Consider the following 26,826-nt stretch of genomic DNA (forward strand, 5'->3'; position numbering starts at 1 on the left):
TGAGGAACAACCACTCCCCGAGAAGACAAAGGACCTTTCTCGAAATTAACATTTGACTCTCTCTTGAGAAACTAGCATCCCCGAGTCAATCACCTCCCCCATGTTGTCTCTCTCTCACGCTGAGACCACCAGATATTCACCCAAAAATCTATATGGTTTAATGTGAATGATTATCATACAGTATTATACATGTTTGGTATCATTTGAAATGTCTCACTGCGACTGGTACAAATGTCTCATTCCCAAAGAAGTAAACCCAAAGGTAATAAAGTTCTTAAGAGTTTAGAGATAACTTGCACACAGAGGAGAGTGTGTCTTACAGGCAAATGGCATTCTGCTCCCAAAAGGTGTAAACTCTGAATGCAAATTCCCATTGTTAGCAAATGTTTCCATGTGAAAGAAGTTTCTGTCTATATAAAGAAATGCAACAAGAGGCTCAGGGCGATTCTGTAACTCAGATCAGCCCATAATGTTGAAGGACCTCAAAGACTTCAGCATTATGTATTTTTCTAAATGTCGGGCTTAGCCTACATCTTTTACTCTTTATCTCTGAACATTTGATGTTATTATATTGATTACCTTTGAACTGATTATGAAATTGGCATGATACATTTACCTGACATAATAAATTGTTACATTTGATTTTATTCTGACTGACTCTGAAATTATTTTCCCAAGTGTATTAAATGGATTTGTATGTTACCGCAAAGTCTGCATCAGATTAGTGACGACTAATATTTGGCACTAATTCAAGTGTACTTGGTTTGCAAAGACAAGGAGTGAATTTCCATTTAGGACAGCAAAAATGCTGCTTGACCAACCTAAATTTGGGTGTGTCTTACCTCTGTTTTAATTTAATGTTACTTTAGATAAATGTAAGTGGGAAACCACGGCATGGCCAATCCAAAGCTATTATAAGAGAAATAATGTTGGTCGACTTATATCTGTAGTAGTGGCCATCCCTCTGCCTGAAGTAAATGTTATGTTAAATTCAAGTGTATGCAATTCCATGGGGGCTATACCAAAAGTATCTTTGATTGTGTAAGCGCGAACGCGACCATCTCAGGTATATAGCCAATTACCTCTGTTTAGTGACCAAACTGACGAGTGATCAGACAAGTTCATTTACTTGTGATCGTGAGACCCGCATTAAACAGAAGGCATAAGGACCTCAAAGCGACATAGCTTCCTAATATAAAATATAAGTAAAGAGTTGAAAAGAATAATCAAATGTGCTGCTAAACTATTATATAAATGACCATTAACCAATTGGCTGTCTAACCTAAATTCGAGGTCATAATAAAATGGAGTCAGATAAAAGCTTAATTGTAAATCAAATTACTCTGCCACGCGGAAAGACAGTAACGTGCAGAGACCTTCACCCGTTCTATCGGAAACCGCCATTGGACCGATTTAGACGGGATTACAAGTTAAATATTGTATTATTAATAATACGATTATTAATAAAACAATTTAAGAATTAAACAATAATTCATTAGCTTAACTGTAGGCTGTTTTAAGGAGCATTTGGAGCATTAAACTGAGGTCATAGGTGTGCATTTATCTGCATTTTATATTGTCTCATCAGAGTCTGAATAATCTATTTTTGTGATTTGTTAGTAAATGCAAAAGTTGTCAGAGATAAGAAAACTGTCTCTATTTCCTCACCTGTCTGATTGTGATTTTGTCCACCAGGTTGTCCCACAGGTGGCGTAGCTCAGTGAGAGGCTCTTGAATCATGTCTCGGTCTGTTTGGTCGCTCACTTTCCTGAGCAGCAGCTCTCCTTGGTGACTAAGCTTCTCCATGTCAATCTGCTGCTGGTACACCTCAACTTTATATTGCTGTGTCATGTACAAAGAAAAAGGGTCAATCCTTTTCTCAAAGCAATTTGAGAGATAAGAGTAGATAAGGTCCGATTCAAACCTTGAGCTCCTCTATCTGTTGTTTGACAGTGCTGAGGTCTGTCCCCACAGCTGGCATGTCACACAATTTGATGACAGCGTTGTCCAAGTAGTCAAACATGCCCTGATGAGACAAAGTGATGAATGTGAACACACGGTTGGCTTGACCAATTAGGGCAGATTTTGCTGTACCAACAGAGAAATAATAACCTGAAGAGCATCCTGGTACTGCACAGAGTCAGTCATGGCCTCTTCAAGTCTCTCCATTCTCTCTCTCCACGTGCGGTTCAAACCTTCCCAGGCGGCATTCATCTGTGCGTCAAATCAACAACATGGAGATATTTTGTTTAAATTTGAGTGAAGAGGGGCATTTCCCACATGTCTTATTATCCTTCTACACTCTTACCTCATCAATGGTTTTCTTGACCTCTGGTTTCTCTGTCTCTCCACAGGCAAAGATGAGGTCAGCTCCAAGAGTTTGTACGATCTCCAGCTCTTCCCTCAGCCCATCTGTCTCTGCCTTAATGGCCTGAGTGTGAGATAAAAACATCATGATCTCATTCTCTTGAGATCTTTGTCTTGACACAACATTATGTAGTTCGATCTACTCAAGGACTGTTTTATAAAACAGGACATATTATAACACACATTTTGGGGAGTAAGGATGGGTTAAAATGGTTGACTAGTCATCCATCTAATACCAGTGGTTCTTTTCCTTTATAGCTGCTTGTTTTTAATTTTTATTTTTTTATTAACAGAAACTGTGAGTATTGATATATTAAATTAACCACGATTAATTGTGTGATTTCAGAAGTTCAAATAATTTGTTCTTTAATTAAAAACAACAGTTATTGAATAAAAAAAAAAACAAGATTGTTTTACTAAACAAGATTTTACTAAAATACAAAAAAATATTTCGTTTTTGTACATCCTTAGTGAAAACTGAATTTAACCTAAGACATCCATCTCTTTTGTTGGACTGACCTCTGCTGCCTCTATTTGTTGTTTTATGAGTGAGGGATCCACCCCAGGGTCTTCCAGCTCTTTCACAATGTCCTGAGAGTCACGGAGCGTGCTCAGCAGAGCACCCATGTCAGCCCAGAACTTTCCGGCCAGATCTAAAACATCCTGAAGTTTACCTTCTCTTTCCTCCGCCCTCTGCCTGATTTCATCCCACAGAGAGCGCAGCCGCAAGAGTCGTGAACGCACCGCTGAGGATGGGAACAGAATGCAGATTTATTAAAACACATATTTCATACAGCCATATAGCATCATTTCAGATCAAAGATCTTTACCCTGTGCGGCAGGATCATCGTGTGGGGCTCGGCTGATGAGCTCTTCTCCTCGGGCACACAGGGCGCTGAAAGACGGCAGGAGTTTGTCCAGCTCTAGTCCTGTAGCCCGGTGCTCTGTCAGTTGTTCCCGGATCTTTTCCACCTCAGCGGCCACTGGAGGGGGCAGCCGCAAGCGCTGGACTGCCCCTTCCAGAGTCTCCAACAGAGGGTCCATTTTATCATGGAACTGAATGGAGAGAAATAAGATGACAATCAAAACAAATACAGCACATAAAAGTAACTGGAGAAGGACCAGGCATATGGAGGAGGGGAGATTTATCCCAGCCACTTGCAAAAGGGCAGAGGAAGTTGAAGCTAAATAAGAAATACAAGTACTGAAAAATGTATGCTTCTATTCTTAAAGAAAATAAATAAATAATTCTTTCTTAAAATTGAGCATGGGTGTAGGGACTGGAAGGAGGTGTCAAAAATCTATTATTCTAAGGCAACATATACAGTATACGATTATGTGTAGAATAAGAAATAAGGAATCAAAATGTATATTTAACATTTGCCCATCTTCTTGTACTTGTCTTATACTAACAAGACACTGCCTTTAGGTCAACTGATGTAAACTAAAACTAGCCCATATCACACACCTGTTTCATCAGAATTATATAAAGTTTTTCGATTTTTTTAACAATTACTGAAAATTCCTGATTCTCAATCCAACACACACGTTATATCAGAGTTTAAATCAGCAGGTGATGGTGTTCTTACCTCTACCAGCTGTGGGTGATGCAGAGAGCAGTGATGATGGAGTGATGGACACACACAGCACATCCACAAACATGAGTGATGGGCGGACGGATGGACCAAACGGACATGGGAGGGAGAGGTGGAGGGAATAGGCAAGGGGAGATTTGCAAGCAGGAATGGGGGAAGTTAAGGGGATACAGGAATGTAAAGGAGAGGGTGACAGGATATGGGGCACAGGGGTGGGACAGGTGGAGAAACAGTACAGTGGAGTTTGAAGGGATGGAGGTGGAGAAACAGTACAATGCGTTAATCCAACAGCATGCAACAGGCCAGCAGGAAGAATCTCAAGAATATCAAACATAAAAAAAAAAAAAGGACTCAGTGCGAAACAATGGTTAATTAAAAGTGATGTGTCATTTAAAATAGCTTAAATGAACTAAATGTGCTAGAAAATATGATGATGACAAAATTTGTTGATACTGTGCTGTATAATACTCTTAAATAGTTGACAAGCTGGGCAGCAGTCCAAAGTAAACATGCTAACATTTTGGAGCAAATACCTGGACAGATTGTGACACTGCTTCATCCAGTGCTGTGGCTCTACTTTTGACGTCTTCTTTGATTCTGATGTAACGTCTCTCTGCTTCATTAAAACGTTGTCTCACTGTTGCTCCTTCCTGGGCACTCAATTCTGCCAGCTGTGGGCCGATCTTTAGCAGTTTGTCTATGTGTGGCTTGTGCTCAGAGATGGACTCTCTCAGAAGCTAGACAGAAAAACATATGAAACATGTCACGTGTCAGTTTTGAGCGTCTTAGACCATGTCTATTATCACAAAGAAGCAAAAGGGGCTCAAGTCCTTCATCTGCACAAAGCCCACTTACCCTCATCTGTTCTTGCTGTTGTCTGAGTGCCTCTGTGTCGATGGCGGGAAGGGGTAGCTGGGCAATCAGAGTCTCGGTCTCGCCCAGCCAGGGTTCAAGTTCCTCATGTGTCTCCCAGAAACGAGCCACCAGCACCTGAGCCTGCTCCAGAGCTGAGAAGCGCTCAGCATGACTCTGATTTACTGCTTCATAACGCCCACTTAAAGAGTCCGTCTTCATCTACAGGAGAAAAAGGAAAGAGGTTTTAGCGGGTCAACCAAATTAATCTTTTGAGAGACTGAAAAACAAGTTTGCACTGTTGTTTTTCCCAAACATGACTCAACAAATCAAATCTCTGCCGGAAAATGCATGAGTCAAAATTCAATTTTCCTAATCTAACCTTTCGCTGAAGAATAATTACAGTACATTGATTACTCTGTCCCCTCCCTCCCTCTCTTTCTTCTTTATTTTGTCTCTAACCTTCAGAGCCTCTCTCTGCTGTTCACTGCAGCTCTCTAGGATGTCCTCTCGTGTCTTAAGAAGTTGGTCCACGGTGTCTTTGTGACGGATGATGTCAATGTTAAAGGCTCTCTGGACCTGGAGCTGTGTCACAGTCACATCGGGCTCTAGACTCAGAGGCCCCAGAGACGCTAACTTCCTCTCTGTCTCTCCGACCCAGGTCAGCTCCGCATCGACTGCCTCTTCATACTGAAACAATAACACACATAAATACACTGCCAAAAAAGAAGTGTGACAAAAATATTTACAAATTCAAGTAAGCAACATGGACACAGTGTCCTAAATCAAATATTACTAAAGCAACAATTTATGTTACATATTTATAAAAATAACATTGTACATATGACATAAAAGCAACACTTTTTTGTAATAACATTTTAAAATAGAATGAAAACAATAAGCAAATAATTTGAATATTATAAAAAAATAAGATAAAACTACTTTCTAAAAGAAAATACCAATGCTTGCAAGGCAGGGAAAGAATAATCCTTAAGCAATAGTTTATATATATATATTTATTATAAATGTATTATTTTTAAATGTTATTTAATTGTAAAAGGCAAAAACAGTTATGAAATAATAATATAAAACTATATTTGATTTTCTGCAAGGCAGGACAAGAATAATCTTAAAGTTTTAAGCAAGTTAAGTTTTGGTTCTGTGTTAATGAAATGAATATAATAATAATAATAATAATAATAATAATAATAATAATAATAATAACAACAACTATTATACAATATAATACAAATAAATTTGTACAATTTATTATAAGAATGTACATATTTGGTTATATTATTTAAAAAAAATAAAAAGACATATTATAATATATAAATATTACATAAAATCTTTGAAAAAAAAAATATTTGCAAGCCAGGCAGGGAAAAAATCTTAAAGTTTTAAGTTTTGATTCTGGGTTAAAGGAGTAGTTCACTTTAAAATGAAAATGACCCTCTGATTTACTCACCCTCAAGCCATCCTAGGTGACTTTCTTCTTTCAGACGAATACAATCGGAGTTATATTAATAAACACCCTGACGAGCAGTGATAATGGCAGTGAATTGCAACCATCAGTATGAAGCTCAAAAAGGTTTGAGAGTAAATCATGGGGTAATTTTTATTTTAAAGTGAACTACTCCTTTAATAAAACACACAGACATATAAATGTACAGTATTTGTTGCAGTACCTGCTGTGACCTTTGGATGGCAGCCTGCACTAACTGCACTCTCTGTGTGATGGTCTCGTCTGCTTGGCGGTAGCGCTGATTGGCATCGGCGACCAGGCGGTCAAGGCCTTCCCGTGCACGCCAGGGCACCAGATCCAGTAAAGCACTGCCTACCTCATTCACAGTGTCCAGAACTAGCCTCTTCTCAGCAGACACGCACTTCAGCTCCTGAGGCAAAAATGCCCACAATATAAAATAATGAATGGACTGAAGACATAAAATAAACTAATTTCATTTAGCAAAAACAAAAATAGAAAAGAAAAGAAAAAAGTAATTCATGAACTACTGAAAAAAAAAAGACATCCTCACCCTCTGTCTATCCTGATAGGCTGGTGTTGTGTCTGTCTCAACGTTGTTAAGCTCCGCCTCCACACTATCCAACCATTGGTTGATGTCATCGTGTGAGCTAGCAAATCGTGTGGCCAACTGAAGGGCCTGTTCCAGAATACGAAGGGCCTTGCTGCTGCCCGCTGTCATCTCTGCGTAGCGGCTTTTGATACCATCTAACTTCTCCTGGATCAACAAGACCTCCTCACCTGCCACAGAGATCAAACATGATTACAATCAACGGAGGAATTTGGTAATACACCAATGAACAAAGACTGGATGGTAAAGTACCAGTGGTTTGTTTAAGCAGAGCTTGTCCATTCTTAATGGCCTGGTCCACTGTCTTCTTCCTGCTGATAATCTCTTCATTAAGAGCCTGTAGGGGACCAGCAATTGAAACATTGACTCAGGAAATAATTCAAAGTAAAGTAAAGAATGTAATCAACAAATTATTTATGTCTCTAAATTATTTTAATTTGGATGCTTTTCTCAGCAAATATTGGTATGTAATTAATTAACCAGCATTTCATGTAATTTATTTGATTAAAAGCTTAAATTGACTAACAGCCCAAGTGTAACTCTTTCTTCAGTGAGTGACAGCTATTTTTTCGGATGAGGGCCGCTTGGCAGTATTCATCTTCTCTAAACTGAACTTTTACTGCATTGTTGGTCCTGGACCGCTACACCCCGCAAAACCGTACCAGTGTGTGTTTGTGTTGCTGCTCTAGTAGCTCCGGCTGATAACTCTGTACTGAAACTTCAGCCAGTCTCTGGGCCACCTCAGCTAGCCAGTTAAGGACTTCCACCTCTTCCTCTCCAAATAGCTGTGCATTGGCCAGGGCCTGCTCCAGCATGGTCTCTCTCCGATCGCACCGATCACGCAGCTCCGTGTGCCCATTGCGCACTGCCGCCACGCGATCGCCCAGCCAATCTTGATCAGCCACACAGCTGAGCGGGTGCAGTGATTGGCTGAGCATCTCAAGATGGTCTACATCATTCTCCCGAGAGGACACCTCCTCATGGAGAGCCTGGGATTATAGCCCAGATTAAAGAGACGTGAGGGTATGGGATGAGTCGAAGGAGGAAAAAAAGACAAGGCAAACATAAACATACATGACAATGCAGAACAATGATAAATCATAATTAACTGATGCAAGTAAAAAATAAAAATGTCAATCAACACAAGGTGAGATGGGAACACAACCATAAAAAAAAAAGAAATCATGATGAAATTAAACTGAAAAACGGAAAGGATGTGGGCAGGATCACGACCAGAGACCTGGAATCTGTGCCTTCTTAGATAACTGCACTCCTACTTGTCCATTTAAAACCACAGGAGACTGACAATCTGTTCCCTCCTCTGCATTTCTAGTCAGTCTAATGAAAATCGCTTGCTAAAATGATCTTGGTTTGGCAGCAACAGTTCCAGGACACATCTCTCCCAGGTGTTGCATATACTCTACCTTGTGCCTTACAATCTGCTGTGTGATTTTGGAGGTCTGGGTTCCCATTGGCTCAGCGGAGCTCAAACGTCTCTCTGTTGCGCTCAACCATTCCCCGAGGGGCTCCACGGCTTCATGGAACTGCAGCGCCAACACCTGCAGCTCCTCTAGCTGCCGTTGCCTGAGGACGTCAGGTTAGGAGGAAATCTGTGTTATATTCTTATTCTACTCTATTTTATGGCCTTGTAAAGCAACCAAGTGATTGAGTTCTGAGTAAGAGATTTGATTAAGAGGTTTTATGGTTGTGTCTGGGTGTCCGTATTGCTCTGGTAATGGAGTTTACCTGGCGCTGGCCTTTTCCAGCAGGTTTGTCCATCTCTCTCCTAGGCTCTTAAGTTGTTTCTGGATTTTGTCTCTGTCTTGTGTCTCAGCCGTAGCAGCGATACGCTCTCCTTCTGCCCTGATCATCTCTACCGTCCCACGGCGGTCATCCAGCAACCGTTGCAGCAGCTTATAAAAATATGGAATACAGGTTAGTGACCTAAATTTATTTATTTTATATTATGTAGAAGGATAGATTAGTCTGATACAAAATAAAGGGATGCTAAAGTCTATCAACTTGACTGAAAAATTCATATATAAATGAATTTTTTTTTAAATGTAGGTAATATTAAGATAATGCAAACCCCCTTTAAAATGTATTGAAATTAATTAAATTCAAAATTAAAATTAAATTCAAACTTTTATTTAAATTTAACCTTCTGCTCCTGAATTTGTGCCTTGACCACCCGGTACTCAGCGGATGGAGGTTTCTGATTGACTATGAGCTCCTCTGTGTCACTCAGCCAGCTCAAGAGTGGCTCTAGAGCATCTTGGAACTTCCCACAATGCAACAGGGCCTCCTGCAGCTGTGCGATTCTTTCAGCAACCTGTGAATAAAATACAAAAAAAATTTCAAAAAGACTTTCTCTCAGTCCATTAAGAAAGCAGGCTAAAAATAGATGCAAGCTTACCCTCTTGTTGAGGGAGTTCCAGCGCAGGTTGGTGGTCTCCAAGTCATGTTCCAGGGCCTGAGTGTCAGTGTGTTTGGCTGCACTCTGGATAAGACCTTGACCCACAGCGTTGACATGCTGCAGTTTAGGCTGAATGCTGTCAAACTGCTCCCTTTCCACTGCCTAAAGTTTGAGTGATAGAGAGAGAACAAGTGACTTGAGTAGTGCATAACCAACACTCTTGTTATGTTACTGGACATGTAATATGACAGAATGTGTCTAAACAGGTCAAGGCTGTACAAACACAACAACATGATAATGGTGGCATGGCCATTTATAAATGGGGAAGCAGTTTTCAGCCCTCACACATTGAATGAAATTAAATCCAGAGACTTGGCAGCAACATTGTACAGCTCTATTTCTCCAACAGCCTAACACTACAGCTCTGACAGAATATCCAGCACAGTGGTTCCCCACAAGCAGGTTGCCAAATACCTCTAACCAACACCATAACCAGCAGTTACCTAAGAGAAGTTTGGCGTCATCATGAAACCAATTTTAGTTTTGTAATGTGACTTATCACAATATTCAACAGGAAAATGTCATACTAAATCTATCTGGAATGAGTAAGTAGAACTTCACTACCAATAAAAAAGTATGATTGAAATTCAGACATACTACATCCGCTATGCTGGCTTTGTTGTGTGACCTACAGTATAACTTCAGCTGCCTCGATTCACACACCAGAAACTCACCAGAAGTAGTAGGTCATCCGAGTGTTTTATTGCCTACTATTTTACGACTACTATGAATTCAAACATCTTACTCATTTCACATACTTTTTTTCCCCTACTATATAGTAGGGAAGTAGGCATACTCGGAAAGCATATTTTGTCTAAATAAATGAAAGGGCAACACTATAATGCACAGTAAGATAAATGGATATTCATTTTTAAGATAAAAAAAAAATAAAATTGAAGAGTTAAATTATTAGTATTTTTAAATATTAACTTTGAGTGTTACATGCTGGCAAAAGTAATCTAACGGTAAATCGAAGGAAAATGAGCATGCACAATTAAATAAAATCCAGCATCATTTGCTTGTGTATATTTAAGTGTGAGTTTATGTAGTTTGTTTGCAGTTGCCTTGTTGCAAGGGGCTTCATTCCTGCTTTAAACAGGATGTCTGTCGGCCTCAAAACAATAAGCCACAGCTTCAACCGGCTCCACCCTCTCGTCGACAGTATATGGGACTGTGAAAGCATATGCGTCTACGCAACGAAGAGTGTTTGGTCCCCTTTTGTCTTTCTATATCCTGTCTAACATTAGCCTGAATCTATCATCTAGGCCTCCTCCTCTTTACCCACGGTGTGTACACTTGGAGCCATTTCCCGTTTTTAATCCTGATCATTCATCACATGTGGCACTTTACACCCACAAACACAAAAATAACTCCATTCACTGCATCTGTAGCAGACCTTCCACGACTCATGTGGCCAAATCCAAGGGAAAGCTGTTAATGATTTCATAGACAATAATATATCTACATGTTTGTGCTATGATTAATAATTCACAACAGAAAGAGAGGGAATTTAGTTTGTCAGAAATCTGAACAAAAATGCACATATCCACATGCAAGTAGGACGTAGCTATACATATCCATACAACAACAGAAAGAGGTCAGCGCAAATAACAATCTCTCTCCTCTTTACTCGTTCTCTCAGAGAGTGTTTGACTCTTGTAATGCAGGCCTCTGGAAAATATCTAGGATGCCAGTCATTCCACTCAAACACTCTCAACCAATCTGGTCAGCAGCCCAGTCACATGCACACATACATAAACAGGACTGCTGCACACTTATCTCTCCAGCACTCTTTTTCTTTTGTCACCAAACTTTAAACTCTTTTGTTTCTCACTCTAACCCCCACAGATCACTTTTAGCTACTGGCAGCGCTCCATCCTACCGCCAACCCACAACATCAACGCCATTGGAATCTTTACTTTCTTTCTCTTTATTTCAAACCACAACTCCACACTGTTTAAGCGGGTATGCCCACACTTCGCTAAAGAAAATATTATGATAGTTGGATAGGAGTTAACCTATATACCCCACACTATGTGCTGATTTTTGCTGAGCTTTCTAAACCTTATATTGTATCTGAAAGCATCACAAGAAATTAATTATTGTTCCATTTTTTTGCTGAAGGCAAGATAAAATCAAAATTACAGTAACAGTCAAAAGTTTGGACACATGCAAATTAATGTATATCTTAAATTGAGTCTATGTATGACTTTCATACAAAAACTGTTGCATTTATTTTTAAATTTGAAGTCAAAATATACAACAGTTTTGATAACCACCAGTTGGTCACTGCATATGTCCTATACTTATATTTGCATTATTTCATAATTTTGAAATTACTATATTTTAATTACTAATTTGAAGTGTGGTCAAACTTCTGCCTGGTATTTTATTTAAAATTCATGTGAAGATAATTTATAATTTAAAACCTGGAAGAGAATAAAAAATAATTTACACATGCACATGTCCTGCTAGACATAAAGTAGGCTGTACATGTCTGATTTCATGGGAATTTCAAGGTATTTTTTTTTTTACAGTATGTACTACAAATGTAGCATAGACGGGTGTGGAATTCTTATTTGCATTAGACCCAAAGCATAACAATAAGAAATTCAAGGCTATAAATGTCTAAAAACAGCAAATTAAAAAAGAAAAGAGGCTATCTTGTCAGTCTGGACTTGATATCACAGGAAATCACAAGAATGTCATTTCTTTCAAATCAATGAAAACATAGCCTCTAGCAACTTTCTTGTTCTATAGAGACTTTTCAAAACTCTCTCTCCAGTCCTACTCTTCCTGTCTTTGCTTTCACCTCCTGTGTTTTTCCGGTCTCTCGGTCCCTCAGCCCCCTGTTTCCTTTTCAAAGGACTTTGCATGACTACATTTTATCTGACCCAAATGTTTTAACAGGGAAATAATTTACATGGTTCCATTAATACATACTTAGCAAATTTGGTTGAAAACAGTCAATGAGTTTACAGCATATGTGACTGCTTTGTTATGGCCACTGTTGTGCCGACGGGGCCACAGGGTTTGTTCAAACTCTTTTGTTTGTAGCAAAAGAGTTTGAACACCTTTAAATCACAGGTGTTTCCCGCACTGTCATCACTATCCAAACAATCAAATATACCCGCTGTTACCACGCCATAACAGTGCTCTCACTCCCACCCTGATTGCTCTTCCCTTTCCATTGTGCATATCAGTGTCTGTTTACCTGACCATCTCTAAAACTACACTGGACAGACTCAAAAATGAGTGTGGGTTTCAGATGTTACGTCAGATGTTTCTTCTGACGCCTCTTATTGCTCATGCAGCTCTTATTTTGAGTACTACCAGGTGTTCTGCCATAGAGACTCTTTGTTCATTCATGATCAGGCTGTTGCAAAATCTTCTAACTTTACCCTCCAAATCAGCGCCCATTGCAAGCGTGCAATTTCACTGGAGACAGCCCGTAACGGAGAGCAGCTCCAAAAGATTACAAAGATCTTTCCTGAGCTTTGGGCATTGCGGGGGCGAGAGTCTGGCCCTGCGTTGATAGGACTGACATGTCCTTATCATCTGTTTACATTTCCAACAACTTTATACAGTGTTTGTGTGTTACTACCAAATGTGGCTCTTCTTACAGGGCCTGATGTTTATTTCTCATTTCCTTATCTCAATTGCAGCACCAACAGACTGTAGCTGTGAAGAAAAGAGGGGGATTTGAAGTGGGATGAGATTTTGAGTTGACAACTGACTGGATGACAGCCACCCCTCAAATCAGTAATTTTGTTCTGCTCTTTTAATTTTTTTTAATCCCAACCAAGTTTAAATATAATTTGCTAGCTGATCCTGTTCAGTCCCTCAGTTGCTATAATCCTCTCTACCCAAATCCAGCCTGATAGGGTTCCTGCATCTGATTACACTTGAAGGGATGGGGAGTTTTGGGAGTGACCATACAGAAAGGCAGATTTGGCCCAGGCAGAGGGTCAAATGAGATGTGGATGATCAGTCAGGCTGATAGTAATGTAATAACCATCCAGAAAGCTTAAGAACTAACAGGCAGTCTCTCGGCCATCCGCCACTGTCACTGTGAAGCAGAGCAGACACAGGCCTTGTCACGACAGCTTAGAGAGAATGTCAAGCGCACACTCACATTATGTCAAGAAATGTAACATGTATTTACAAAAAACATTCCTGTCTGTTTTTTGACTCCTAAATCTTATTCAGACACATACAGTGTGCTCACTTAGACAAAGCAGTGCTCAAACAGGCAGAAAAAAGCAAACGCATGCAAATGTGTGCACAAACCCATTTGCCTGAAACCAAACACACAACCCATCACTAGGGTTTGAATACTTTGGAGTAAGCATGCTTTTTTAACTCAACGAGATTGTTTGTGTTCACGTGATCCCCACTGCAATGCACAAAGAATCCAAGGATATACACATACTATGCGCCTGAAGACATTTCAGACAATAGTGATTATGAATATTAATGAATTAACCAATCATACATAAGAAGTCTGTGTTTGGGTCCCCATGAACAAAAACACACATTGCTTCAAACTAAACACAAACACACTATTAAGGACCGGAAGGATCAATGAAAGGATATGCTTGGACATTAAGACAAAGTGTATATATATCAGTACTGAGCAAAAGTCTTAGGCATGTTAGTATTTAAAAAAAAAAAAAAAAAAAATTATACCGGTTATTTAAATCTTTTGCTGTATGCTGTAGTGTGTCAGTAGGAAATATGTTTACATTTCCAAACATTCCCTTTTCAAATAGAATTGTATGCACTCAAAAAAAGAGAGAGAACAAAAGTGCGTAGAACAAAAGAAGTTATGTCAACCAAGTAACTAAAGTTGCCCGCACACTGAAAAAATGCAATCAGACCAAGAAAAGTTCAATCAAAAATGTTACTTTTTGCATGTGAAAAAGGTGGGGCGGAAAAAGTGCAACGTGTATTAAAAACAGACCTTTTGTTTTGGTCTGATTGCATTTTTTCAGTGGGTGGGCAACTTCGGAAAACATTCCTTTTGCCATTAATTGTAATAATCGAGGGAGATTTTGGTATGCACAAGGAGTCTGACAACAGTTGGTAGGCTACACACGGAGATCTGATCTCACCATCATCGAGTCCATCTGGGATTACAGAAAACTGAGACAGTCTAAATCCAGAAGAACTGTGGCAACGTCTCCAAGACAAAACCTCCCTGCAAAGCTAGAGCAAGTGTACAGAGGACAAACGCTGTTTTAAAAGCAAAGGGTGGTCACACCAAATCAAATATTGATTTGATTTATAGAAGTTAATTGATAAATAAAATCTATTTATGACATTATTTTTGAGAGCATCCTCACTTTACAGCACGTTTACATAAATAACTTTTCACAGTACTGCAGCTTTGCATGTAGGTTTCTTCAAGTATATTGGAGACTTTTGCCGCAGTTCTTCTGGATTTAGTCTGTCTCAGTTTTTTTCTGTTTCATCATGTAATCCCAGATGGACTCGATGGTTAAGATCAGATCTCCGTGTGGATCATACCGGCTGTTATCAGATTCCTTGTGCATATATAAATCTCACTGGATTATTTCAAGTAATGGCAAAAGGATTGTTTAGAAATGTAAAATTATATTTCCTACTGACACACTAAAAGTATTGTGGGATAAAAAACTTTTTTACAAATCAACTTTTATGATTGATTTTCCAACAAAATGTGCTCCATTATTGTTCAATAAAAGCATTTTTTTAAGCAAACATACACTATGAGTATAAAGTACTATGGGAATACTGGAAAACTACTGACTATTTCCAACCATTACCAACAGTTGTGTTGGCACCAAAGAAGTGTACAAATTACCCTTACTTTATACCTTATATCTTATATATTAGCCTCTCTTTTCCAATTAAACTAACTACAGTTATTTTATTTATTTAGGCCTATTGTTTAATCAGTCAATTAACATGCAGAACACATTTTGAGAGTCACTGTTCTAAAGTTTCTTTTCTGGTCACTAAAAGGACCAGCTGGTTTAGAATAGTCAACCTTTAAACTGACAGTGTTACCTTTGCACTGACCACCTAAAACAATAAACTTAAGGAAGGTTATTTTACCTTTGTGTCCAAATCAAGGTCATGTTTTACTGGTGAGATTTCTTCCACAGATCTTGCTTCACAGGTGGCCTCATAGTCATTGTCACATGATTCCACACACTCCTGAGAGCTTGTCTGATTCTCTGCCTCGTTAAAAAGACCATGTAAAAGGCCTGGCTCTAGTTGCTCCCACTGGTCCCTCTGTTGGTGCACAGTGTCTAAGCCTGATCCATCTGAGTCCCATTCGCTATCCCCAGTCATTGAACCAAGTACAAAGTCAACACCTGACCGGGTCTCCTCTGACTCAGAGTCCAAATCCTGACAGTCTTCACAAGCAGAGCCCCCATCAGACACAAGCCGCTCAGGGGCTGCCAGGTAAACAAAACTATCGGAAGAGAGAAATGCCCCTTCCTCTGGCTCAGGGCAGCATTTTGGGAGGGGGCTCGGAGGGGCTGATTCCACTGATGGAGATGGGGGACCATCCTGATGATACTGATGTGGCACAGCCACAGCTAAATAAACAAAACTGTCTGTTGCAACAAAAGCATCACCATCTTTGCTTTCAAGTCCTGTTGTTCTTGACTCATGTTTAGTGGTAGTCATGTTCAGGGGCAGAGGGGAAGGTGGAGCAGATTCAATACTGATATTGGGAGAGTCTATCTGTGGGTATGAGGCATCTGATTTTGGTGTACTTGTGGTCCCTTGAACAGCCTCTGTTACTTCCCACGCATGTGATGACACCTCCTCTTCAACAAATACTTCCATGGAGACTGAAATCTCTTCTTTCTCTGATTTAAAAAAAGCTCCCTCTTGGTCAAAAGTCATTTCCATAGTTACTTGAGCAGGCTCAGAGGAAACTGCATCCTCATGAGAGACAGTCTCACAGTGACTGTTCCTAACTTCACTTTCTGCCTCATCTTCCAAGACAGAGCACTCTGGAGACTGGTGAAAACTGTCCTCAATTTCCACCCGTTCCAAATCAGTCATAAAGATGCCAAGATTCATATTACATTCAACATCTGCATTCAAATTCTCTGGGGGGAAAAATCCATGCTGTAAGGAGATATGAATGTCAGATGTCTCATCTTGTTTCAATACCTCCTCTTGGTCTTGCTGTTCATGATCTGATAAAGCTCCAATGCCTATATCTGAATAACTATCTGGTCGCTCATAGCTCACAGTCTGAATGGTCTCAGATGGAATAGTCCTATCTTGCTGTAAGGATTGAATGCCACTTGATTCAGAATCTAAATCATCTGCATCAGCTATATATGAAGTATAATTTTGATCATGGTTATAACCTTCACTATTACAGGGAATACATATTTTCAGTTGGTTTTGGCTTTGGTCAATATCTTCAAGAGAAAAGCAGCTTTGCGTACATTCTGGTGAGTTTTGATTCATTTGTGTTACACATGGCTCAGTCTGATCTGTGTGCTCTACATGATATATGATGTCATGTGATGACATCACAACACAATCTTCATCATACAGTTCTGTGATGTCACATTCATGTCTGGCATCAGCTTGATCTATTTTCACTTGAAGCAAGTTGTCACAGGTATCCGAGTATTCAGAAGTGTGAGAAATATCCCTCTTCTCAGAAACAGTTGATTTGTCTGTGTCTTCTTCCAAACACTGTCTTTCCAGCTCAAGAAAGAGTTCGTCTGAACCTGCCTCTGAGCTGGGGCAGGGGGAAGCACTAGGGGCCTCTGAGCCTCCAAATCCTACAGGTGGTGTCAAAAGGGGCCAGTGGCCTGAGGATGCAAGTTGTTGCGTTTCCCAGTCTTGTATCTGTGATTCCTCCTCTTCTACTTCCCAAGATAAGCCACATGTTTCACTGCTCTCCAGTTTCAACACTGCTTGCCAATTTCTCTCCTCCATCTCCAGTCTCTCCTCCTCTTCTTTCTTTTCTTGCTCTCTATCCATCTCATCCTCCTCTAACTCCTCCAGGATTCTGCGTTCATCTTCTTCAAAGCAAAGTTCAGAGGCCGTCTTCTCTCTTAGCCCACCAGTAGGAGGTGGCCAGCCCAATAAACCATTCTCACCACCCTCCTGACTGATACAGGGAGACAGGGGCAAACCCCCATAATTAAGTCCCTCTCCTTCTTGCAGGAAAGGTGATGGAGGATCCAACAGGTACAAAGATTCCTCATCACTCTCCTCACCAAGAATGGGGGGCAGTGGTGGCAGGATAGGGAGAACCCTTCCATGGCCAAGTGACCTTTTACTACCCCTCATACTGCGGGGCCAGGTACGGGCTTTAGTGGGGGGACAAAATACTGGTTTTGGAGGTATTAGTGGAACAGTGTCTTGGTCATGTTCCAGTAGTGGTGAGTCTTGCTCATTATCAGAGGTTCTAGCTGTAGTAGTATCTTCTGAGACACTTCTAACACACATTGGGGCAGGAGTTGGTTTACTCTGCTCGCCTCTCTTTCTCTCAGCCTGTTGAGAGATACTAGGACTAGGTTGTGGAGTGTCCGGCTGAGCATAAGTAGTAGTCTCTGAGGGTGGTTGTTCTTTTGAGGGAGAGTGCAGAGCAGTAGCAAGTTTTTGGGAGTGTAGTTGGAGTGGCTGTTTTTGTCTGTGAGGATGAGGAAGATGGGAAAGAATTGGGCTAACAGTGGGAGTGAAAGAAGGAGAGCTAGAGACAGGAGGAGTTTGAGGACCTCCAGATGAGACAAGGGAGTGTGAGAAAGGTGTTGCCAAAGGAGACGATGATGTAGAAGGAATAGATGAGGCTAATAAAGATGGCACGGGATGGAGAGGAGAAACTGGGATTCCAGCCCCAGACAGACGTTTCTCTCCACTCTCTCCAGGTGAAAGCTCTAAACGTTCTGCAAACTCAGGGTAAGTAGGGGGCATAAAAGCTTTCCAGGAACGTCGATTTGGATTGTCCTTCTTGTCACCACCCTGGTGCCTCCTTTTTGTCACAACAGCTGCCCCAACGGCAGCTGAATTTGATGCAGGAATAACCACTCCAGAGCCGACTCCTCCGACAGGTGACATACTCTGAGGGTCACCGGTGAGTTTCAGAGCATCAAAAATAACTCTTTCATCCAGCTTTTTCACACCTGCATCAGAAGGCCCTCCTCGTGCAACAAATACTCCACCTATGTCGGCTCCCAAAGTCCCATTGCTGGAGAGTGTACTTCCCTCACCACCCCCTGAGCCCAGAGTGCTGCGAGAAGGCTGGCTGAGCTTTGAGCCTTGATCAATCTGCTCATTGATGCGCATGGTGTCATAAATTGAGCGCTGTGGTACATAGCAGTCCTCAATATATGCCTCCTCATCGTCGCCCTTCCCAAGGCACCTGGGGTTCTGCCGCAAGCAGTCCGGGCGGCTCAGAGGTTTTCCCATCCCAAACTACAGCGCCCTCAAGGGGCTGAGATGGGATGGTTACTATTCCACAAACAAAGCCTGCAGTGAGTATTAGTGAAGTTCTGAACACACACATACAGTCATGCACTGGATTCTTAGTATACAATCTGTTACGATCCTCAACATCCAGCATAAATATCCAAGTAAGAAAAGGTACAAGCTCTTGATTCAGAGCTACATGTCGGCATCTGCACGTGCAATGCTGAAATGCATTAGAAATGTCTCCTTTGCATGGATAGATCTGTGCAGCGACATATTAAATATTAAGAAAAATATACAAAAAGCTGGTAAGTGTCTGAGTGAGACATCCAAAATCCATAACAGGATAATAACATCCCTTATGGACAATATTCCTTTGTTTCCCTTCTGAGTCCTAAACCCTCAAAACAAGAGCAAAATCCAAAATCCTTTCCTTCCTTAGTGCTGCTTCCTCTCGACTCTCCTTCCTGCTGCCACAACAGGAAAAATCAATGCGGGGCTTCAGCTACTTTCACCATCTCCAAGAGCAGCAGCCAAAGCTGTATGAGGCTCCTTTTAAGGTGAGATATCCACACTCTGTTACATAAAACTGAGTTCGGCAAAGAAAACCAAAAAGTGCCAGTCAGGAGATTTTGTCTCTCATCTCCCTTTTCTTCTAAGAACATAATGTAATAGACATAATTCCTTGGAAGTATTTCGAAAAACAAGGCATCTTGACAAAAAAAAAACAAAAAAACTGTAAAACTTACTTGATAACACTAAAGATATTTAAAGAAACAATCATAAAACCATAACGGACTCACTCGTCGGACAGTCCTACCAGTTTTCCTGCTGTGTATTCTTTATCAATTTCTGCTTCCTCTTTTTAATCCTATAATGAAGCATTAATAGAGCATGTCAGGAAGAGAAGCCATCTGTGCCTGAAATACCTCATCATTCTCTTTTATCTTGCCCTCTTCAGCAGACTGAGCACAAGGGATTGAAATCAATGAAATCCAACACTCTTTGTGACATGTTCATTTCATATTTAAAGTAAAAAAAGACGTTCTTCAAACATGAAAATGTTTTTTTTTTGTTGCAATCCTTTCATTCAGCACTTGGGGGAAAATATAAGGGTCCAAAAGGTGTCTGTGTCCAGAAGGGTTGAGGGTATGTAGATCCAGTGAGTCCAGTTCAGCCGGGGAGAGAGTTGAGAGTCAAGGGACTGTATCCAGAAGGCAGAGACCCAGACAGAGCTTCATTCCAAGTGCTGCCTTGCACTTCAGGCACTGTGATTTCCAGACAATCCCCGGACACACTCCCCGTTCTCTTATTTTCTTCTTTCAGTACTCCAAACACAGCTCAGCTAGAATCCACGCAAGTTTTTGCTCGTCTTTTCTCTGATTTCTTCCTGTGCAGGCTTTCTTTCACATACACGCTTTTCTCTGTCTGTTCTAAAGCCACTTCACAGCTGAAATGGTTTGCAGCTGCTAAAAAAATCTCCCAGTTTTCCTCTCTCGTTCACTCCCCCCTCTCTCTCTCTCACACACACTCGCCTCTCTTTTTTTCTCTTGCTCTCTCTCCCTTCTTTCTCTCTCGCTCTCCCTGTTTTTGTTTGAATCCAGCTCCGTTTGTTCTGTTTCCTGCTATGGTTTTAAAACACAGGAAGTGGTCCAATCATGCCGGTTTCCCCTTCCAAAAAAACATGCGAGACAAGGCTAGAGGAGTGAGCCCAAGATAAAGTGAGTGGGAGGAGGGACCATGGAGTCAGTGGGAGTGACCAATTTGGGGATCTGACGTGTTTCTGCAGAATCACTGGACAGCAGGAGTAGCTTATCACATTCTAAGCTCTATAGCAACCATCTATGTAAACGAAGCGGTATTGAAGAAGAGGAGCTACATGCTCTCGCTAAGAGTTTTCTTCTATCATGTTTATAGTGAGCTTCAATGATAAAGCTTATTTTCAGTTTGTAATTGTGATATTCATCACTTTGCTGTAATCTAAACCTGAATCAGCTGGGATAAAAACTCCCACTCAAAAAAGAGCAAATGCCTGAAGCAAACCACAAACTCTAGAGCACAATAGATAAACAGACAGGAAAAGTGAGAGTGAAAACGATAACTAAAGTGGGAGTGGTGAGTGGGGGAAAGAGGAGGGAGCTTGCAAGAGGGATTTAAAGAAATAACGGCTGCCCTTCTTTCCCCCCTCAAATAAACTGCCATACGTGGAAGCAAAAATCCCTTGCACACATTCCCTCTCACTGTTCAGTAACCTCCCTCCCTTCTTTCTAAGATGGGCCTTCTGTAACAGCAAAACAATACAGAAGGACATACAAAAGTCTGCCATATTCACACACCCCACTTGTGCATTCCCGTCTGCTACTCTTCTGTAACACAATCCTGTCAGCAGAGAGCATAAGGGGGCTGGGGGTGGTACTGGGGCCTCTGATGAGGTGCTACAGGATAACATAACAAAAATGAATGAACATTCCACCGTGAAGTGTCCACCGACCCAGACCAGCATGAAATGGGAGTACAAAATGTGAGCTTTCAATATTTTAATGTGTATTTTGTTTTGCATCTCATTTTTCTTAGTTTTATTGCACAGATTACAAGTCTATCCTTTCTTCAGAATGTAAAGGGATAGATCACCAAAAAAAAGAAAAATCGATCATGTACTCTAAACTTGCATTACTTTCTTCTTCTGTGCAACATAAAAGGAGACATTTTGGAGGGGAAATGTTTTCTAAGTTCTTTTTTTATATGCAATTACATTGAACAGGGACTGAAGCTTTAAAGAGTGCGCTTTAATTTTTGTGTGCTATATTATACAAATAGACTGATGTATATATCATTATTCACTGATACATTGGACATTCTCTAATGAATCATTAACATGTCAAAAACTTTTTTGATGCATTCCTCACACAAAGCAATCATATGACTTCAGAAGACTTGGAATATAGCTCACAAGCCCCTGCTGAAAGGCTTTAGTACCCATTCATTGTGACTGCATGGGAAATTCTTCAAAATTTGTACTTTTTTGTTCAGGGAAGAAGGAAAGTCATACAGGTTTGGGATTAGACTCAATAAGGGTCAGTAAATGATAGCAGTAAATTTTGAACTATTCCTTTAAGAAGCTCCAGCAGAGAATAAACACCAAACACATGTCTGCCTATTCTTCACACAAATGCATGCAGAAAAATACACACACTCACACATGAAGTGGGGGAGGGGCTTGTTAGTCTTCAGATATCTAACTGTTGCTCTGAAACACCACGCTCCCCGTGGCCTGCATATCAAGCAAGCTAAATTCTCTGTCTTTTTTATAAACTCTTTCCCCCTCTGTGTCAGTTGGGTTGCAGCTGTTATGGCTGCTTCTAACACAAACCTCCCTACAGAGACAAAAGAGGTTTGTTGTCCATTTTGCTGGTGCTTGTGCTCTCTCCCTCTAACCACATAAAACTAGGTTTCAGTGAGCCATAATCCTAAGCAAATTTGAAGCCGGACACATGTGCATCCCAGACACAATTGGAGGAAAAAAAGTAATACATTTGTACACAAAACAAAGTAATTGACCAAAACAATGAATCTAAACCTATCCTGGCTGTACGTGTAACCAGTCTAAACCCTCCTCTTCTCATTGCACTTCCTTATATCAATTAAATTCATGACTGTTTGACTGGTGCATCCCCCACTCTACTTTTCCTCATTCTTTCAGTGACTGGTCATTTGGCCAGTCACGCCTGGTTAAAGAGTCACAGTCTTGACTCAGACAGGAAGAGGGAGGGGTTCAAACCCCAAAATCCCCTACACAGACTCTGTGGTTGGAACTGAACTGATTGGCATAAGTAAAGTGCTACTAGTGCTTTGTGTCTTGTACTAAAGCAGCCCCTTTTAAAGACTGGTGGTCACTCAGCAAAACAAGCACGAGGCCTGAGAACATTATTGACTTAGAGGGTTATTTGTTGCCTCAGCAGAGCACCTGTTGATTTTGTTTTCCTTCTTTATCTTTGTTGCTTGCCCGCTACTCTTGCTACTCTCTCTCTTCCTGCCTGATTGCACTATAAGTGAAAAGGTACTGAAAGCCTCGTCTGTTTGTTTCAGTTGTTCATTTACCCCCCTCTTCTCTCGTTCCCTTTGCCACACTGGTTACTAGGTAGCATGTCTCTCATTTTCTCTATCTCAGCAGTAGATTTATAATTAACCACCATGGCTTTACCTGAATGACTCAATGTGTGCATTGTTCTCTCTCACCACCACCACAGACAGAAAGACATATGGAGTAGAGACAGGAATACAAACACCTCTGCTAAGAAAAAGGAAAAGAGTCTGGTCTTGCCACAAAATTAAAGCAATAAAATAGGTTTTGAATGTATGAATGAACACATTAGCACATAAAGCATTTACCTAAAGCTTAACATTTAGTTAATATTAAAACTATGTTATTTAGGAAAAAAATAAACCATCTAAAATAAAAATCTCCATCACAGCCTTGTTCCCACATTTGACTTCAGTCAAAACATTGATTATTATCTTGGTAATTATTTCCAAATGTCAGTGGAGTAACCCTATTTACATTAAGTTCCTATTTATTTCTGTTGGTGAGCTAATTGAGACTAACTGGAAAGGAAAGTGGGCTTTTCTATGGAATGCCACAGTAATGCACAACAGCTGAAACAATACCAGGCAATGGGAACAGCTAGAGAGAGCATGACATAACACACACATAAGTGCATACACACTCAAGTGCCCGTGTGTGATGTATAGAACCGGGTCAATTTAGAGAAATTAAGCAATCAGATTAGTCCTAATCCTAATTTAATCAACCCCTTAGTGCAAAAAATAAACTGAATATGAGCAAACTGATATAAATGATACATTTACAGGTGAAAGATGTTACAGGGAAACTGCAGATATGGAAATTACACTAGAATGACATTAGAGATCGCTGAGACATGGCACAGAAATGCTTAACCACAAAACGTTATCTGAGGCTACAAAAACATTTAGTATCACCACGATCATAGACTGGAAACAGGTAGAAATACAGAGTTAACTAGGCCCAATTGCAAGCCTGATAAGATTCATACAGGTAAGGTTCATACAAAGTGTACCCTAACCCTTTCATCAAAGCTCATGGAAAAGTACCATTAAAATATTTCGCAGTCAGTACATTATTAAATCACTTTTCACTTCTGAAGAATTTTATAGTAATTACAATAAATTATTTACATGATACAAATAAAATATATTTGAAAACATAACAGGAATATTTTTTTTCCATTACACTGATTTGTAAGTATAACTGATACAAAAATGATGCCAAAATTATTATTATTATCATTATGGTCCTAAAACTAGGCCAAGTAACAAATGCACATTTTAATTTCATTTTTATTTGGGGTGAAATATGACAGAAGAGATTCACCATGTTAATATAACTCATTGCAAGAACTTTACATTACTTTACTTTGCAATAAGGTAATGTAATGTAAAGTTCTTGCAATGAGTTATCTAGTGATATTTATATAGTGATAAATTCATTTTTCCAGGAAAACCCAGGGCTAATCTTCTTATTTGACTGGGAGGCCACAAGATTGATGAGTTAAAGGGAAACCCCTAAGGTTTGGGTGGGGGTAGGGCAGGTCATGACAGTCTCCAAAGTTGTTTTTGTGGAAGAAAAGCTGTGATCTCAAACTACGTAAAAAGAGGTCGATAAAAATAGACAAACCAGCAAGAGTGATGGAGGAGTAAAGGGAGTGAAGATATAAGTGGCAAGGTTGAGGACAGCGTGGACAACCTGATTTGATTTAGAAGCCATTCCCTCATCCCAACAGCCCTGCGAAGGAATTCCCAGTTGGACAAGGGGCCCTCGCTTTACTCCAATCTAGCACTTCATCTGGCCCCGCTGGCTCAAGCCTCAGCTGCTCTGGGACAGACCGACATGGGAGCACACAAGAGTACGTAAGGGACAGGAATTTTAAGGAGGGGGCAACCACACCCTGGTTATGTGTACATGTGTGAGTGTGTTTCCAGGGTTGAGGGTGGGGAGACAGCTGGGATGCCGGACGCTCCACACGGACTGGAATTAGAAACATTCTCACACATGGACCTGCGGACACACTCCCACAACATACAAACACACCTTCTGTGTCTACATGTCACCCTATAGCACACGCCTGCTGATAAATATGAGAACATATTCAGACAGGAAACACTGGACGACACAGGCTAGACATTTCACATTGAAGTCATAAGTGTGAAAAGCCCTAGCTCTCTCCAACCGATTTCCACAACATCTCAATACGCTCATTGTTGAAAAAAGCTAAACAATGACACTGACTAATCTGACACCTTCTCTTAATACCCCATGCCCCCCGCAGCTGCCCTGACGGAGCTTGCACAACAAAAAAACCTCTCAGACACACACACACAGGATCACCCTCCCCTCTCCACCCCTCTGAGCAATGACATCATTTTGGATTTGGTGTCTTTGAAATGGAGTCTGGCTTGCATGGAGTGAGGCGAAAATGAGAGCAGACTATCTCGTGGCAGACGAACGGGCTGCACTCAAATTTATCTTACGATATTTCATTACAAAGTGGAAGACAAAAAGAGAGAAATGGGGCAAAAAAGATGAAAAAAGACAAGTGCTTGGAGCCAAGTTGGATGAATCCCAAGGATGTCTTTCTGAACACATTTTATTCATCTTTCTCTTTTTCCTCTTTGTAATGAATGAGATCTCATCTCCTCAGCTTCCTAAAAATAACCTCTAGACTACAAATACATACAGTGGGGTTCAAAAGTCCACTTGTGAAAATGCGTCTATTGTGCATTTTTTTTACTGTTACAAATTATATTCATGCAGCATAACATTAACAGCAGTATAATAATGTTAGTGAAAAATGATATCTTAGTACTTTCTTTTATGAAAATATTTAATATACAATGAATAAATAATATAATAAAAAGAAAAAAATATTTATAAAAAAAGAAAAAATTATATTTATAATTTTTTTATTTATATTATTTTTACTATTATATCTCACTTTGTGTCTTGTACCGTCTTCAAGAGTTTGAAATACATGGCTGTCTCCATTTCAAGGTCACAAGACAATATAGAGTAGCAGTAATTTTCCACTGCCTTTGTTATAATACCACTGACTGAATGTGTGCTGATCACAGCATTGAGAAAGACAATTAGGATTATTCAATAAACTCAATTCAATACATTTTAAAAAATATATATATATTTCCTGACAGAAAGAGAAATCTAGTAGGAAATAAACTTGGATGTTAGAATAGTGTATCCAAGATTTTCAACATCAACACGACTGAAGCCCATTGTACTTAATATACTGTGCTGGCTTTGACTTCATTCTTGAACTCCACTTCACGCTGTATTGATTAGACATCCACTTGACTGTCACTGTTAACCATATCGACAACACCCACTTATTCATAGTCCTCTATTCAGTCCCTTTTATGCCCCTCTGTCTGTCTGCCTGTGATGTGCTCTTAATCACATCTATACAACCTGCTTTCATTTAGCACCCATGAGAGAATAAGAGAGAAAGAAAGAAAAGCAGAAGAAGAGAAAATGGGTGATGCCGTGCATTCAGTCAACCATATTGTTAAAAATGTGTTTGAGAGCTTTATTAGACCACTACGCCTAGATGAGGCAGGAGTAAAGCTATGAGACAAGCAAGTGGGTAGACAAGTAGTGGAAAAACAGAATACTCAAAAATGGAAAAAATGTGTGGAAAGACTTCTTCCTCAGGTGGTGTATGTTAATGAGGATAAGTTAAAAAGTCTTTGAAAACTCGAAAAGTCTTTTCACCAATGCTACATTTATAATAATAATAATAATAATAATAATAATAATAATACTACAGTAAAACAGTATTACACTTTAAAATGTAATTTAATCCTGTGATGCAAAGCATCTTCAGTCTAACATGAGCGTCTTCAGTGTAACATGATCCTTCAGAAATTATTATAATCTACTGATTTGGAACATTTT

At 40.1% G+C, this 26,826-nt stretch overlaps 1 protein-coding gene across 15 annotated transcripts in view; it reads right to left on the minus strand.

Annotated features, from left to right (window-relative positions):
* Nucleotides 1-26,826, minus strand: part of macf1a (microtubule actin crosslinking factor 1a) — a 177,819-nt gene that overhangs the window by 16,518 nt on the left and 134,475 nt on the right. For all 15 annotated transcript variants that reach the window (XM_081377086.1, XM_081377085.1, XM_081377089.1 and 12 more), the window contains 17 exons: nt 9,324-9,485; nt 9,069-9,239; nt 8,654-8,820; nt 8,332-8,491; nt 7,570-7,896; nt 7,160-7,244; nt 6,851-7,077; nt 6,503-6,709; nt 5,277-5,504; nt 4,818-5,036; nt 4,496-4,699; nt 3,198-3,423; nt 2,887-3,113; nt 2,309-2,431; nt 2,113-2,214; nt 1,925-2,026; nt 1,669-1,842 (listed from right to left, as the gene is read on the minus strand). In XM_081377086.1, the coding sequence (XP_081233212.1) occupies nt 1,669-1,842; nt 1,925-2,026; nt 2,113-2,214; nt 2,309-2,431; nt 2,887-3,113; nt 3,198-3,423; nt 4,496-4,699; nt 4,818-5,036; nt 5,277-5,504; nt 6,503-6,709; nt 6,851-7,077; nt 7,160-7,244; nt 7,570-7,896; nt 8,332-8,491; nt 8,654-8,820; nt 9,069-9,239; nt 9,324-9,485 (3,111 nt within the window). The remainder of the gene's footprint in view (nt 1-1,668; nt 1,843-1,924; nt 2,027-2,112; nt 2,215-2,308; nt 2,432-2,886; nt 3,114-3,197; nt 3,424-4,495; nt 4,700-4,817; nt 5,037-5,276; nt 5,505-6,502; nt 6,710-6,850; nt 7,078-7,159; nt 7,245-7,569; nt 7,897-8,331; nt 8,492-8,653; nt 8,821-9,068; nt 9,240-9,323; nt 9,486-26,826) is intronic.

This window comes from Scardinius erythrophthalmus (assembly GCF_964197995.2).
Source record: "Scardinius erythrophthalmus genome assembly, chromosome: 10".
In the NCBI taxonomy this organism is placed as follows: domain Eukaryota; kingdom Metazoa; phylum Chordata; class Actinopteri; order Cypriniformes; family Leuciscidae; genus Scardinius; species Scardinius erythrophthalmus.